Consider the following 15,267-nt stretch of genomic DNA (forward strand, 5'->3'; position numbering starts at 1 on the left):
TAAAACGTATTAACATGCAAAATGTTTCTTTAAAAAAAATTCATGCAAAAAACAATTGTTTTATTTAATTTGATATAACAAATGTTGATTTCTTGTTTCAAAGCAACAAAGTTTGAAAACAGATTGAAAACATACTTGAAATAATACTTTGTTTCTTTAAAAAAAAAAAAAAAAAAAAAAAAAAAAAAAAAAAACTTATAATACAGAGCACAAATAAAAATGTTGGTCAGCTAATAAAGATTGTTAAATTGTTACTTTAACGTCCCTGAAGCACAGGGTAACCTGTAAAGACAGAGTTACTGCTTTTTAATAGAAGATTCAACAAAAGAAATTAAAAAAAAAAACTGTTAAATAACATGCAAAATTAACCTAAAATGTCAACTGGTGAATAAGACTTCAAACAAGCAAACACTCAATTATTTACCTTATTAAAAACAACATCAACTAATGAAAAAAAAAATCAAATCAAATATAAATTTATACTTTTATTACCTTTTTCTTAATCTGGTTTATAAATTGTAATGCTAATAATAAATAGGGCCTACTTATTTGTTCAATGCTAATGTATTCAACAATAACACTAGTTTTAAACTAGTTTTTTTTTCTGAGAAAAAAATTTATGGAAAGAAAAATGACAAAAAAAAAAAAATATGTTGAAAGAAAAACTTGTTAGAAAGATTTCAATAGAAAAGTTAATTTGATTTTTTATTGTCATCCAGTTAGAAAAGATTTGAAAAAATTGCCTTTGTTATCTAGTTAAGACTCATGCAAATATAAATCTTATCAAGAACCTAATCAAGTCTAAAATGGCATGCCAAAATCTACTACCAAAGTTTCATTGCTAAAATCACACAATAGAAATCAATGAGTGGATGCTTGTACTCTTACCGCTGCAATGTTCAGATCCTGTCATTTAGTGCAAAAATGACAAATTTAAGACAATAATTTTTTTAAAAAGAAATTTAAAAAAACAAAAATGATGACAAATCCTTTTTTGTTCCTTTCTGTATTTCAAACACTAAATTAAAAAATTTTTTATTAGGATAACTAAATAAAAAGATAAAACAATAAAGTATTAAGTTAAACAGGATTTGCACTTCCACTACATAAAACATCTCATTAAGAGAATATACATTTGCAGACAGCTTTGCAACAAGCATAAATGATATTTTGTCAATAATTTACAGAAAACAAAAAAGAAAATCAATACTTTTGTTTATTTTCATTTTGATAAAAAAAAAACATTTGTGTACTAAAAAAAATCCTCAAATTTCCCAAAGTTAGTAAATCATTAAATATAAACAAGTTATCCATGGTTGATTTACTTGTGTGAAAAGATGAAGAGAAAATGTTTTTCTACTTTAATTACTTCTCCAATGAAAGTTATCTTAAAAATAAACAATTTATCGTTCAATAATAATTGTGATGAACCACTTTTTCTCATCTTAATACATATTTAACATAAAGTCTATGTGACTAAAGGTAAAAAAACAAAAGAAGGGGAGAAAGTGATGTGTTTCATATGCTTGGTGCCATAAAGCAGCTAAAAAAACAGTTTATTGATTGCTCACCTTTTTCGAGCTCCCAGCATCTTCCTCCTGAAAACAAGTGAAAGAAATGATTTTATTCTAAATTTTCTCAATGCTAACTAACACTTCTTGTATTATTTTCCTCATTCATAGACAGTCATGTTTGTTTCTAGGTATAACAAAATGAGATTAGCTGTTTTTATTCAAACATTAATTTGTTTCTAATTAAAAAAAAACAACAACTAAATAACTTTTGATAAATTTTATTTCAAAAGTTCGATATGAGCACAGACTATAAATGCTTACAGATATCTACCAGACATGATTAACTATATTTCAATACACTAAGTGGACAAATGTTTTTATTGAAGATTTGAAAGACCATAAAAAATTACATATACTTAAAAATCATTACCTCTGAACCACTGTAAATGATGATAAACATCTTGCCTTCATATGCTATTCTTCTGATTTGATTCCTAAAAATTCAATAAAGAAAATCAATAAAAAAAAATAAGTTTTTTTTTTTTAAAAACATTCAAAGTATGTTAAAAAGCTTCAATGCTAAAACATACCATTTGAAAAGCTGTGTTCTTCTACTTCCCCTGAAGGTCATTATGCCCAGGTGTGTTACACCGAGATAGAGTGGATCTCCTCTTTGATCCTTTAAAACAATAAAAGTTATTATTATTGTAATTTATATATTTTACAATGAAACAAAATGTGCTTAAAAAAAAATATCTGGAAAAATGTTATCTATTAAAAATTATGTTAATTCAGATATTTGAACAATACTAGCTAGCTTCAATGTTACTTTAATAAACATAGCAAAACTATATAGATATATACTTGCTGATACTTGTAACTTATGCTTTGCTACACTAGCATTGTAGCACTCCCTCATCCATATTTTTCTTTTTTGCTTCAGAAAAATTCAGGCAATTTACCCCCCCCCCCCTTTTTTTTTTTCACTTTAAAAGACATATTCTACGGCCCTTCACCAAACAATATATTCAATTATATCCGGAAGAAATAAAGAAACTAACAGTGAGTAGAATAAATGAGACATGGACAAGTACTCAACTATATTACAAGAAAGACAATGCTTATTATAAGCTATCTGTCTGACATGATCAGCATCTTATCTTTAGCCCCAGAACCAAACACACAAAGAATGTGACATGTTCTGGTATTCAGGAAGCTGAAAATTGGGACTAGTGATATTGCCCTTGTGAAGTCTCACCCACGAACGTTGACCATGTCCTTCAGAACTGCATTCTCCGTTAAGAATGCCCAAACAAGACATTAGTCCCAAAACCTTCCTATAGAAGAAAAACTAAAAGAGCTGCCTGATCTGGAAACCACTGCACAGTTCATATCAGATATCGGTATAGTGATCTGAATTCTCCAAGGTGATAATGAGAATGCAGAAAAAGAAAATCTAGTCCTAACAATCCCTTTCACACTTTAATAACTTTTTATGTACAAACGTGTCCATAAAGCTATTCCATATTTTGCATAAAGCTATTCCATATTTTGAAGGAAAAAAAGTATCATTTAGTGCTCTTAAAAATTAGTACTTTTATTGGGAAGGATTTAGAGAGAATTTATATTCTGCCATTACAGATGTAAAAAAAGGGATTAATTGTTCTAAGTAATTGATAAATAAAAGTAATTACAGGTTAGAACTTCTCATTAAGTGGGAGAATTAGTGATGAATCAGTCAGTAATATTATAAGTAAGTCATACACAAATTTTAGTACTAACTTTCACTTGATGAGGATCAACTCCATAAGTGTCCATACTGGCAGCCTTTCTGAGGAAATTGGCTTCGCAGTCTGCTGGGACTTCTCCCCTAAATTAAGTTAAAGTCGAGATTGATACAAGTAACTACATTGTTTAATGTAAAACTTTACACTAGAAACAATGCAAGCAGTATTATGGATACTAGTAATAGCTTACTTTATGCATTATGAATTTTTGTCTTGTACTTTGTAAAAAAAAAACGTTTTAATAGTGATATTGAATGATAAATTTTAAAAAACTTCTTACGCCAAGGCTTTGTGAGCTTCCATGATCTTTTCCTCATGTTTGGGTGTCTGTTTAGGCAACATTTTGAACTCTGACACATATCCGGGTAAATGGTCTTGTGGATCATAGTCACCTACTTCAGCTAAGAAAGAGACAAAACAAAAGAAAATATTTTATTTTTGTGATATGCTACTTCAACAATAGCGTTTATCTTTCATATATATAGTTAAAATTTAATCTACAAGTAACACACACATTGTATGATATAGGCTGCCAACTGTATGGATTCGTCATGAGGACACAGCAATCTTCCATGATGAAGATCTCTACGTAACTGAAGGAATAAATAATATCTGAAAAATGTTAAAAGTAAACTTGTTAATTCAATCTGTAAACCAAACTAAAATAAAAACAATATCTCATAAAGATTAATTAATACATATTAAATAAACATACCTTGTAATTTCTTCATGAAGTTTCATGGGATCTTCAGGGTAAAACTTGACACGGAAACAAAGAACCATTTTGTTCAATCCTTAAAAAAAATAAAAATGTCTGGTTAAATCTAAGAATATTTTAATGATTTTTATGTTACCAAAAAAGTAAGTGCATAAAAATTCCTTTGGTGCACAATGTTTTAGTGTTTACCAAATTCAAGAATGATTATTTTATTTGTTGACTCACTGCAAATATGTTTCTTATTGTAGAACATTGATAAACCATGAACCACAACTACCAACTGTCCCTCCAAAACATACAAAATCTACATCCAATAATTATCCATGCTAGGCATTTTTTGCCTATAATTTAGATTATTTTAGCATTTTTTTTAAGCATTGTTTATCTGTAAAAATCAACATCGCCAAGGCTTTATTTGTTCATATTGCACACTAACTTTTAAGTAGTCCAAAAATTTTAATGCCAAATAAAAGTGAAATATAAAACTATTCTAGATCCACTATTTATCACAAATGAACAGTAATAATGAAAATCTAGGTCTAGATCTTAGGTAAACTGAATTAGAATTGGTATTGTCCTTTGGCTATTTCGAGATCTACGCTTTGATCTCGTTATCTTGCACTGGTTCAATCATCATTAGATACAATCCAAAACCAAGCCTTGCGGTTAATTAGTGGAGGTATGAGAACTACTCCCACAGCAGCCTGTGAAATAGACTCCAATATTGAACCTCTTAAGTTAAGGCGCAACAGAGCAGCATTAGAAGCTATTGAGAGATACAGAAGGTTGGAGGACGATCATCCAAATAAATTACTAACACAGAGAAATAGGAAAAACAACCAAAAAAAGCAAAGGACTCTGATCCAACTTACTGACGAACTAGCCCTAAAACACCACCTACCCAATAACAGAGAAAAAATTACCAGGTTTTCAAACATTACACTCGGACTAAACTACAAACAACCAACCATCAAAACACATTTACTAAATAACACCTTAACAAAAGAATCAAATCCACTGGAGCTCAAAGTAGGCACGCTTGAAACAATCGAAAGCTATCAAAAAACAGCTATCCATATTTATACAGACGGATCGGCTTTCAAAGCTACCATCAATGCTGGTCTTGGTGCCTTCCTGGTCTTCCCTAAAAATAAACACTTTGAGATAAGCGCACCCTGTGGTGATTACTGCTCAAACTTCCAAGCCGAAATTGAGGCAATTACCATAGCACTCCAGACAGTGGAAAACAAATTATATGAAGGAGTGCAACCACCATCAGATATTGTTGTCTCTACAGACTCCCAATCTACTCTGCAAGCACTTAACAGCAGCACCTCAAACAGCCCAAGAGAGTTGACAACACTCATTGTGATAATCCACCAGATGATATCAAAATTAAATATCAATATTACACTACAGTGGATCCCTGGACACATTGGCATTATGGGAAATGAAAAGGCAGATAAGCTATCAAAGGCAGGTTCATCTATGGAACAACCAGATAGACCTGTTAACTACCTCACCCTAAGGTCAATGTTAGTCAACAATCACAAAGAGGAGTGGCTCAACCAATGGGCATCAGGAAACACAGGCAGAGCCATGTACAGAGAAATGACTACGCCTAACAAACTGGACAGTATTAACTTCCTCCCCCGCAAAGAACAATCTACAATCTTCCAACTAAGAACAGGACACACACCACTATTAAATTACCACCTGAACAAAATAAACTCCACACAACTACCCCTTTGCAGACATTGCGCCCACCCCTTTGAAACCGTAAACCATATCCTCTTTGAATGCCCCTCCCTAATCCACCTTAGGCAGACCCTACTTCCACTACAGCCCAACATAACCAACACCCTGTACGGCAGTGCTGAACAACTGAAGAAAACAGCACACTTTTTTTCCTTGGCACAGTCTGCAAAAGAGCTCACAGCTCAGCAGCAATAAAGCTGGCTAGAAGAAGAAGAAGAATCTTGCACTGGTGAGGTATTAGAATCAAAGATGTCTTGGGCAAAAAAAAGTAAGAGAAATATAGATCTAAATCCCATTGATTCACATGTACATAATATTTAAGTACATTTGAATGATAGATTTTGTGCTGGTATTTATTGCTATTGATAGTCATGAAAAGTGCAATAACTTTCCCTTTTTGGCTAACAAGAAAGCTGGGTAAAAATAATAATATAATCAGTGATTCATCATCTTTTATTGACTGTTTTATCACTTTTGTTTTTGATAAAGCTGTGAGTATTCTAATATGCTGTTTCAACAGTAATGCAAAGATGAAAATCTAGATTTTGATCTCAGAAGTACTAAAGCTGGCATCCATTTTTTTGTTATAAGGTCATATTATTTAGATTATAATTTGTATCTTATATTTAAATGGAAAGTTGTTTACATTATCGAATTCTCCATTCATTTACTTTTAATTTGATACCAAAATGTTACTATAGCATCATTGGTACTTATATTACAAATGTTTGTTTTAGTCATAGTAGAAAAAGTTTTTTTTCTTCTAAAAACACTGCAGTCAATGAGTAAGAAAACAAACTGCATATAAGGGAGATAATTAAGTACAGTAACTTAAGTATCACCTAAATAAAAGGAAGACAAGGAAAAAGTTCATGTTAAAAAAAAAAAAAGGTTTTTATACAGAGAAATGCATTGGTCTATATAGTATGCTCAAAGAAAGAAGGAGACAAAATTCAATCAATATAATTGATGTCTGTCTTGGTACTTTACTTGTAATATATACGAGGAAGGCATCTGTGCACATTCTTTTTTTTTTTTTTGCTCAGGTTAAAGCAGCAGCTGGTTGAGTATGACAAATAATAGTTCAGAAAGCTTTTTTTTTTTATTGTGTAAATATGTATAAACCCCACTAAGCCATTAGATGCTTCCATATTCATTCTTAAACTATGCAAGTAAACAATCTAGAACATCTTGTAAAGAAAACTTTTTATTTCACACAGAATTATGTAGTTCCATAATGTCAGTTTAAAAAAAAAAGTTTTTTTTTAATCAAAATTTTAAACACAGTACATAACTCAGATTTTAGTTGCATTTTTACTAAAATGAAAAAAAAAAACAAAAACATATATATATATATAAATATATATATTGGTATATATATATTGAATGGAGGTACTTATTTATGGAATACCTTTGAGCTGCCTATAAACAGACTTCAATGGATCAAGCCAGTGCTGAGAAAAAAAACAACATATGTAGTTTTAAAATGTTAACAATAAGTAATTTTACATGCAGATATAGGTTAAATTTTGGATATATGAAAACTATATTTTTTTCTTTACTATTTTACTAGCATGTACAATCATTAATTAACATTTAAATAATATGGTCAGTGCCTTACTCTTTGATTTTCAGTATCAACATATCGGAGTCCGAAATAGTCCTTTTCCACTAAATTGAGTTTCTCACAAACTCTGTCGAACAACCATTGCCCCAGAGTATCTTTCTATAAAGTAAAACAAAAACAAAAAAATACAGAAACTATGTAATACATTAAACATGAAAACAATCTATTAAAGAAAATAGTGAAAAAAAAGAAGTTGGTAAAATATTATTATTTTATGCAAGTTAAAAAAACACTGTGTTGGCTTTAAAGTGAATAATTATGTTATTAATTTTTTATTGCATCCTACAATGCAATAGCCAACCCCTTCCACATTTTGCCTGCAGATTCTGCCCTTTGGCCCATCAGTTAATGCCCAAGAGCAGGGGTGGGCAACATTTTTGTATCGAGGGTCGCATTAAAAAAAGTTTAGTAATGGCGGGCCGCATATATATATATCTTAGAAAGATAAGCTTGCTGTGTAGAATATCTTTTAATTCATATATACACTGTTACGATTTTTTTAAATTGCTGTTGTCTTTTTATATCACAATATCCCCACAAATATAGTTGTACTTATTGTGCAGTATTTTACTTCTTACACTCGTGCATAATGTTTCTTAACTGTGAAACTATCTTACTAGTTGTTACCCCTTTGTGTGACTGCTGTCAAATTAGTCAGTCAACATTGACCAGTGATTATACTTGTTTAGTTTCCACAAAAAATGCTTGCTCACTGAATGAGACAATTTATGTTCCGGAAGTTGAATGTCGGGACGGGCGAGGCCTTCCCTTGTGGAGCATCACCAGAGAATGCTGACCATGTCCTTCAATGGTGCATACTAAATCAAGGGACCCGAACAAGACTCTCAAAGGACTATTCGGAGAACTGCCTGATCTAGAAACCACTAAGCGGTTCATCTCAGATATAGGATTACTGATCTGAACCCTTCAACTTGTAAAATGAGAACGAAGAAGAACTGATGTATGTGTACCCAAATATTGTGAACAGCAGTAAAGGTTTTTTAAGTGTGGAAATACAGCTTCTGACACCCATAAAACTCCTGTGGTAATGATGACTGGAACTTCTCTTTGCTTTGAGTTATGTCCTCTGGAGCTGAATCGGCTTCTCTTAATAAGTGTTGTATTTTTAATCATTTCACTAAAGATAGTTTCACCTTTCAGCAAAGGAAAATGACAAAAAAACTATTTTTTTTTTTTGCTTGCCTGTAGAAATGGGAAAGCCTTGTTTGAAAAGATTTAACATGTATTTGCATTTCATATGTAAACAATCAATTGAAATACCAATTACAAAATACGTGGAATTTTGTCTTCCACTCTTCATTAGAAATATTGGTAACAAAGTCACAGTCAATGTCCTTCAAGTAACATTACAATTTTTTCCTAGAGATTTTATATTCTCCTTTGCATTGCCCATGCTAAGCTAGCGGATACATTAATACTATCGTATTGGATAATAGAATATTTGAATTCTATGCAGCTTTGTGCAAACTTTCCTGTTTCAAGTTTATGGTTCTCAGTCAAAGATCGAGCTCCATCTGTTGTTACACTTGCCATCTTGTTTCAAGCCTACCCAACACTCAGACATTGTGTCTTGAATTGAGTGTATTGATGTATAGCCAATAAGCATAATCTTCCTTTACTTAAAACTTTTTTTAATGAGACAGTTTCAATCATTTATATAGATATTTTATAAAAAATATTTGCATTTCTATATCTATATACTGTGGGCACACCTGATTTCTGTAGGTGTCGGCGGGCCGTAATTTGCCCACCCTTGCCCTAGAGGGTTTGTTATTTGTATCCTGCATAGCAATCATATTTAGGACCTACACATAAAATTAACTTTTTTAGACTGTCAATTGGAGTATTCAAGGATGAAATATTTCTTTGCTTTCTTTATACAACAAAACAGTTTGAGAGGTAAATTCCCTTCCACAAAAAAAAAAAAAAACCCTTAAACACACATTGACAGGCAATAAGACTTCTTTGGCTAGTCAATTCTACAATCTAGTTATTAATCTTGATTCAGTCATAGCCTTTTAGCTGTAGATCTATATAGTTTGTCTAGAATATATGTATGCAACAAAATGATCAAAACTCATCTTCCCTAGTGCCATTAGAGAATCAGCCAGGGAAACCAAGACTTAGCAGAGAAGTCACTGATTAACTGCATGGCTTGATTGACACATGAAATGCATCTTATCTCCTGTTTTGAAGTAACATATCAGTAATCTAAAAATTAAAAGATGTATCACAACAACTCTCTATGATTGATGCTAGAGAGTAGATAAGATACAGACCTCTAGATCTATATTATATCTAGGGTTGCACTAGAGCTTAGCTCAAACTGAATATCTGGCCAATTTTCACTATCTGACTGTATTCTGCTCTGGCTGGATATCCCTGCAGCATAGTAAAAAAATACACTGTAGTTTAGTTTCTTCATGTCTAGCAGTGTGAGTCTATCTCCCCACTTATTTGTTTAGTCCATCACATTAAGTTTATGGATAGGTGACCACATTAAGACAACTTATTGACACTATCTAGATGTCACATCTTATGAGGAAAATAAGTTTGCTTACTTGGAGATAAATCTCAATTAGGGGGCTTGCATACATAGAACACCCCTAGTAGTGTGGCATTATGTTACACAAACTAAGTATATAACTATATTTCATTAGTGATGGGAAATAAAATTATTTTTAAAAAATTAAACTATAACTAGGTTTAAACTAAAAATGAAGCTTGAACTTAAAGAAAATCACCAATTAAAATAAGGAACATGTTCCTTACATACATTCTTGCAAAATAAAAAATAAAAAAATGTTGTGTGTGTGTATTTTTTATTTGAAATAAAACCATAAGAAAAAAGGCTACTTTAATTTTTTTTTTAGTCTATTGACTAATAAAAAAATAATATAATTATTTTTATACAAGTCAATACCCTAAAGTTTAAAATCTCAATAAAAGAAATTGATCCAAATTAGAATTAGATCTAGATCTAAAGCTAGTAATTCTAGTTACAAAACATATAGGCAATATATGTTTGGGGCTCTAGCTGTGACCGGAGATAAAAAAAATGACAGATCTAGATCTATCTAGAATCTAATCATATTTAAAATATTTTACTATCCTGCTCTAGACAATATATAAAAAAAAAAGGGGCTATACTAGAAGTCTAGAAACTCTAGATCTAAATCTATAAAAAAAAAAAAAGGGCTATACTAGAAGTCTAGAAACTCTAGATCTAAATCTATAAATACAACTTACAAAATAATAATTAGATATGGACTAAGGGAGGCAACTCAACGAGACAACAATGTTTATTTACAGGACATCAAAAATACATTATAACAACAGCTGTCTTTAGTACAGTCTCTTCATATCAGCTCTAGACTTGGGCGGAACTTATTCTCCTCTTCCTAATGTTGACATCCTTTTTTCAGTCTAGTCTATAACAGTGTGGACCTTGTGCACTAGTTTGGATGGCAGTGCGCATGGCAGGGTTATAACATTTCTCATTATGGTATAGATCTAGATTATTCTAGATGTTTTGTAAAATGTTTTTTATGTTTCGGATGTTCCTTCAGAGTTGAAGATAATTACTTCCTAGTCCAAACCTCCCGCAGGACGACTGGGGATGGGAGCAAGCAGGGTTTGAACCCGGGACCATCGATAAATCTGAATGACCGTCCAGCGTGCAAACAGCATGACCAGGCAACCATCCTACTTGTCCATACTCTCTGTACTCTGTATAGTCATAGAGATCTAAAACTAGACTTAAGTCTAGCTAGATCTAGAGTCTAGATTTTAGAGTAAATTATAGTAAATAGATCTAGTCAAATCTAGATTCTATTATAATTATATATAATAATTTTTTAAATATATATTTCATTTATTTTATATTAATATAAACAGATTAGATCTCTTGAACTAGTATAATTTTACTATAGTGTAGATTATAGATTAGATTAATATAGATCTAGAATTCTAAATCTACTAATGATCTACGTCATCTCTATCTCTTGAAGTGACAAGACCAAGACTCTTGAGACTCTTAGACGTCTTAGTCTAGTTCTAGAATTTAATTATAGAGAATTATAGAGAATCTAGATCTAGTCAATCTAAAATGCTAGATTAATACTAATTAATAATAGATCTCTAGATTAGATCTAGAATAGTAGTAGTTAGTAGTATAGATTATTTGTTTATATATTTATAGATTATAGATCTAGATTCTACACATAGATCTATTAATATCAGCTATACTATAGACTAGATCTAGAGTCTAGAATTCTACTAATAGATTTAGGTCATTTTAGGTAGAATAAAGATTGAACTAGGATTCTCTACTACTACTAGTGTACAGCTACTGTGACTAGTGACACTAGTGTGACTCTAGTTCTAGTCACGACCCTCTAGACTACTCTAGAGTCTAGTCTAAGAATTTACATTCAAATTATTGAATTGATAAAAATTATAATATCAAATCAACATCATAATAATCATCATAGTCATACGTCTCATATGGCATGGTCATGGTAATGATGATATAAATATAATCAAAGAATTATTAGAATTAGATCTATTAAATAGTATTAATAATATTAGATATCTATAATATTATAGATTAATTATATGATTAATATAGATCTATGATTAGAATCTATTACTAGACTAGATCTTTACTTGGATCTAGATCTAGTTCTAGACCCTAGATCTAGATCTATAGATTATATTATTATACTAACTTATTATATACTAGATCTAATCTATACTCTATAGATCTAGACATTAGTCTTAGATAGTCTATAACTTACATCTATCGAACACCTTCGTTTTAAGGTACTTATCGAACACCCCATTGTATTTTTTAAAATTCTCCTTTATTTCGATGATTATGACAAAACTAGTCCATTCCTATTGTGCATCGTCCATTTCTTTATAGTTTAGTTATATTTAGTTTCATTTTCACCCGAGGATAATTTTTATACTTATATTCAAAGTGCATTGGTAATATTGGTATAAAAATTTCACTTTTTTTGACCTCTTGGGAAGAGTGAAGTGAGTCTCGGGTTAAGGGTATTTTTTAATGCCAATGATGTTCAGCTCAACAAAACCTATATAATACGCTTCTAATTAGGCTGAGAAATATTTGCAACTATTTTCTTTAAAGTGTCCTTTGCTACCTAAACATGAAAATTGAGGTTTAAAAAGGGGGTGTTCGATAATAGCAGTTTTTATATAAGCAATCTCAGCTTCGTAAGATATCAAACGCCATTTTAATGTTAAAAAAAAAAAATCAAAGGGATATAACCCAAAGAAGACAAAATATTTAAATTATATATTTTTTAATTGTTATTTTTAAAAATAATGTAATGCAAAGTACATATATAAATTACCCATGTGTTACAATTTGTATCAGCTATTTGTGGTTTACCGTAAATGTGCTATATTTTTCTAAGTAAATAGATTTACATCGATATGCACTAATTGTACCCATTTTAAAAGCTTGAATTTATGACACATATAGTTTGATGCTATTATCATCGTTGTGCTACCATGGGTGCAAGGAATATAGAATATAACACAGGAACAATGAATTTAGAATTATCCAGTTGTGTTTTTTTTTTCAGATGCCCCATTCTATTGACTTCTGAATTATGTTTTATAAGCCAATACCTAGCGCATGTGCTTGATGTGAAGAGATATTAATAAAACGAAAGGGCTAAGGGGGAGGTATAGAATGTAGATATGGTATTTTGAAATAAAAATGTCTTTGGTAGGTAAAAAAAAAAGGGGGGGGGGGGGGAGAAACAGTCCAGACACTGTATCAAGAGATCATCAATAATTGATCGACCATTAAAATGTGACGTCAGCCTCAAATACATATTCAGATGTGCTTCTCGATCTAGACGTGTGGCGCAGGGTCTAAAAAAATTATATATAAAGTACCATATACCATAAAGTATGATAAAGCTCATAATGCGCTACAAAGACACTCCTTTGAAACATCACTAATACTCAAAATAATAACAATAACACATTTAACCACTCTCTTATTCTGCCTACACCCCCTTACCCGCGCTTTCTTCTTACGCAATTCCACTCTCCAACATTCACACTTTTTCAGTGCAAAGTAACAACGACAGTCAACGTAAATTTCAAGACTCAATCCAAACGCAGCCACCAGACTAACACACAACTAAAAAAAAAATGGTCAGTGACAGCCCAACACACAGGTGTAAACCAGGCCACCAACGCAGCCCCAAAACATTGTTCAAGTTGTAGTAAGAACAATGTTGAGGGGAAAGGGGGAGGAGCCATCATTCGAGTACCTAAGGTCAAGCCGCTAATTAGGTCACAAACACTAGGCGTGATAGATATATAGATATATGTTGTTTGTGTGTGTGTGACAAATACTAAGCGTGCTCTAAAATACGGTGTTTTTTTTTTGGTCAACCAGGTGGTTTTGGGAGGGCGGATCTATCTACATCTATAGGTAACACAGCTCGCAAGCTACCATAACTTTTCAGCACCCCCCCCCCTTCCCCGCCCAGAAAAATATCTAGCACTGACTTTTGGGCTGTTACATACACTGAGCGTGCTAGATCGGCAGCTAGTTACGTAGGGCCGCGTACCGTATATTTTGTTTTTAGGTCAACCAAGTAAACTGTTGTGTGCTGCAATGACTTGGGGAGGATTATCTATTGGCTACCAAAGCTTATTAGGCCCTCCCTCAAATAGATAATATCTGGATTTAAAATAGCTTAGACCTAAATAAGTACTACGGTAATGCGTTACTGGGCCTAGCACCGTCAGTTTCTAAGCAGAGCTGATCAGTGATAGATTATAGATTTCTTCGATGTGGACCATGTGAAAATGACTAAAATCTGTCTGTCTTGACATGGCGTAAAAAGAAAATGATATAAATAAAAAAAAATATAGATTATAACACTTTTGAAACACCATACTTTTCACAAAATTTTAAGATTATAACACTTTTAAAACACCATACTTCTCATGTGTTCGATAAGTTCTTAATATGTTCGATAAGATAAGATAAAGGTAAAAAAGTGTTCGATAATTTAAGCTTTTGAAATCATCGACCTGACTCACTTTAACATCAAATATAAGTTTAACTTTGACTTTTGAGTAGTAATACTATAATAAAACTACTTTTTAAGAAAAATGGATGAGGAGTTCATAGATATAATCAGTTTTTTTTCTAGGTCTAATTTTTACGGAGATACACAAATTCAAACATAAAAAATGTCGGCGAATGAGCTTAACTTGTTCGATAAACGTAAGTTACTGTGTCTATACTCTAAATCTATCTACCCTCGCAATATTTGACACAGAGACATAGTGACGGGTCATGCATTTGGAGTTCCAATAAGGATCAGAGAATCAATCATTTCAAATTTCAATCACTCAGTCTCAATGACAATGATTATGATACTCAATCAAGTTTATCAATGACTGAGTCTGACTATCACACACTCACTGTGACACAGACGCACACAGTCACTGAAACACGCTTACTTTAAAAGTCAGTTGAATCGTCTCCGTATCATCCAGGAAACGAATATTGCAAGTATATTCAGTTTGAGCATCACTTTTGCTTCTTTTACGGAAAACAGACATTTTGAGGCAACCTGTGAATACCGATACAATCTAGAAATATTCCACTTGTACGGTTATCAGACGCCTTGGCTTTGGAAGACGGCATCCACCCGAATCACAGTTATGCGAAGTGCACAAGATGGCGCTTTTAAGTCACGTGACATAAATACTAGAGTTTGTTTCAGAGAGGATCACCGCGTTCTTTACGTTTGTATTAGTATTAGATCTACATTAGAT

General features: G+C 31.8%; 1 protein-coding gene across 8 annotated transcripts in view; it reads right to left on the reverse strand.

The window, feature by feature from the left end:
* The window catches only part of LOC106073548 (FERM domain-containing protein 5-like), a 34,476-nt gene that overhangs the window by 18,576 nt on the left and 633 nt on the right, over positions 1-15,267 (reverse strand). For 4 of the 8 annotated variants that reach the window (XM_056025338.1, XM_056025351.1, XM_013234149.2 and 1 more), the window contains exons 2-13: positions 14,950-15,267; positions 7,399-7,503; positions 7,189-7,231; positions 4,017-4,095; positions 3,816-3,913; positions 3,582-3,702; positions 3,297-3,384; positions 2,105-2,193; positions 1,945-2,008; positions 1,572-1,598; positions 889-906; positions 256-282 (exon numbers count right to left, since the gene is read on the reverse strand). In XM_056025338.1, the coding sequence (XP_055881313.1) occupies positions 256-282; positions 889-906; positions 1,572-1,598; positions 1,945-2,008; positions 2,105-2,193; positions 3,297-3,384; positions 3,582-3,702; positions 3,816-3,913; positions 4,017-4,095; positions 7,189-7,231; positions 7,399-7,503; positions 14,950-15,051 (861 nt within the window). In that variant the 5' untranslated portion in view covers positions 15,052-15,267. The remainder of the gene's footprint in view (positions 1-255; positions 283-888; positions 907-1,571; positions 1,599-1,944; positions 2,009-2,104; positions 2,194-3,296; positions 3,385-3,581; positions 3,703-3,815; positions 3,914-4,016; positions 4,096-7,188; positions 7,232-7,398; positions 7,504-14,949) is intronic. The other 4 variants (XM_056025366.1, XM_013234184.2, XM_013234197.2 and 1 more) reach the window with 4 other exon arrangements.

The sequence above is a fragment of the Biomphalaria glabrata genome, chromosome 1 (assembly GCF_947242115.1).
Source record: "Biomphalaria glabrata chromosome 1, xgBioGlab47.1, whole genome shotgun sequence".
Lineage (NCBI taxonomy): Eukaryota > Metazoa > Mollusca > Gastropoda > Planorbidae > Biomphalaria > Biomphalaria glabrata.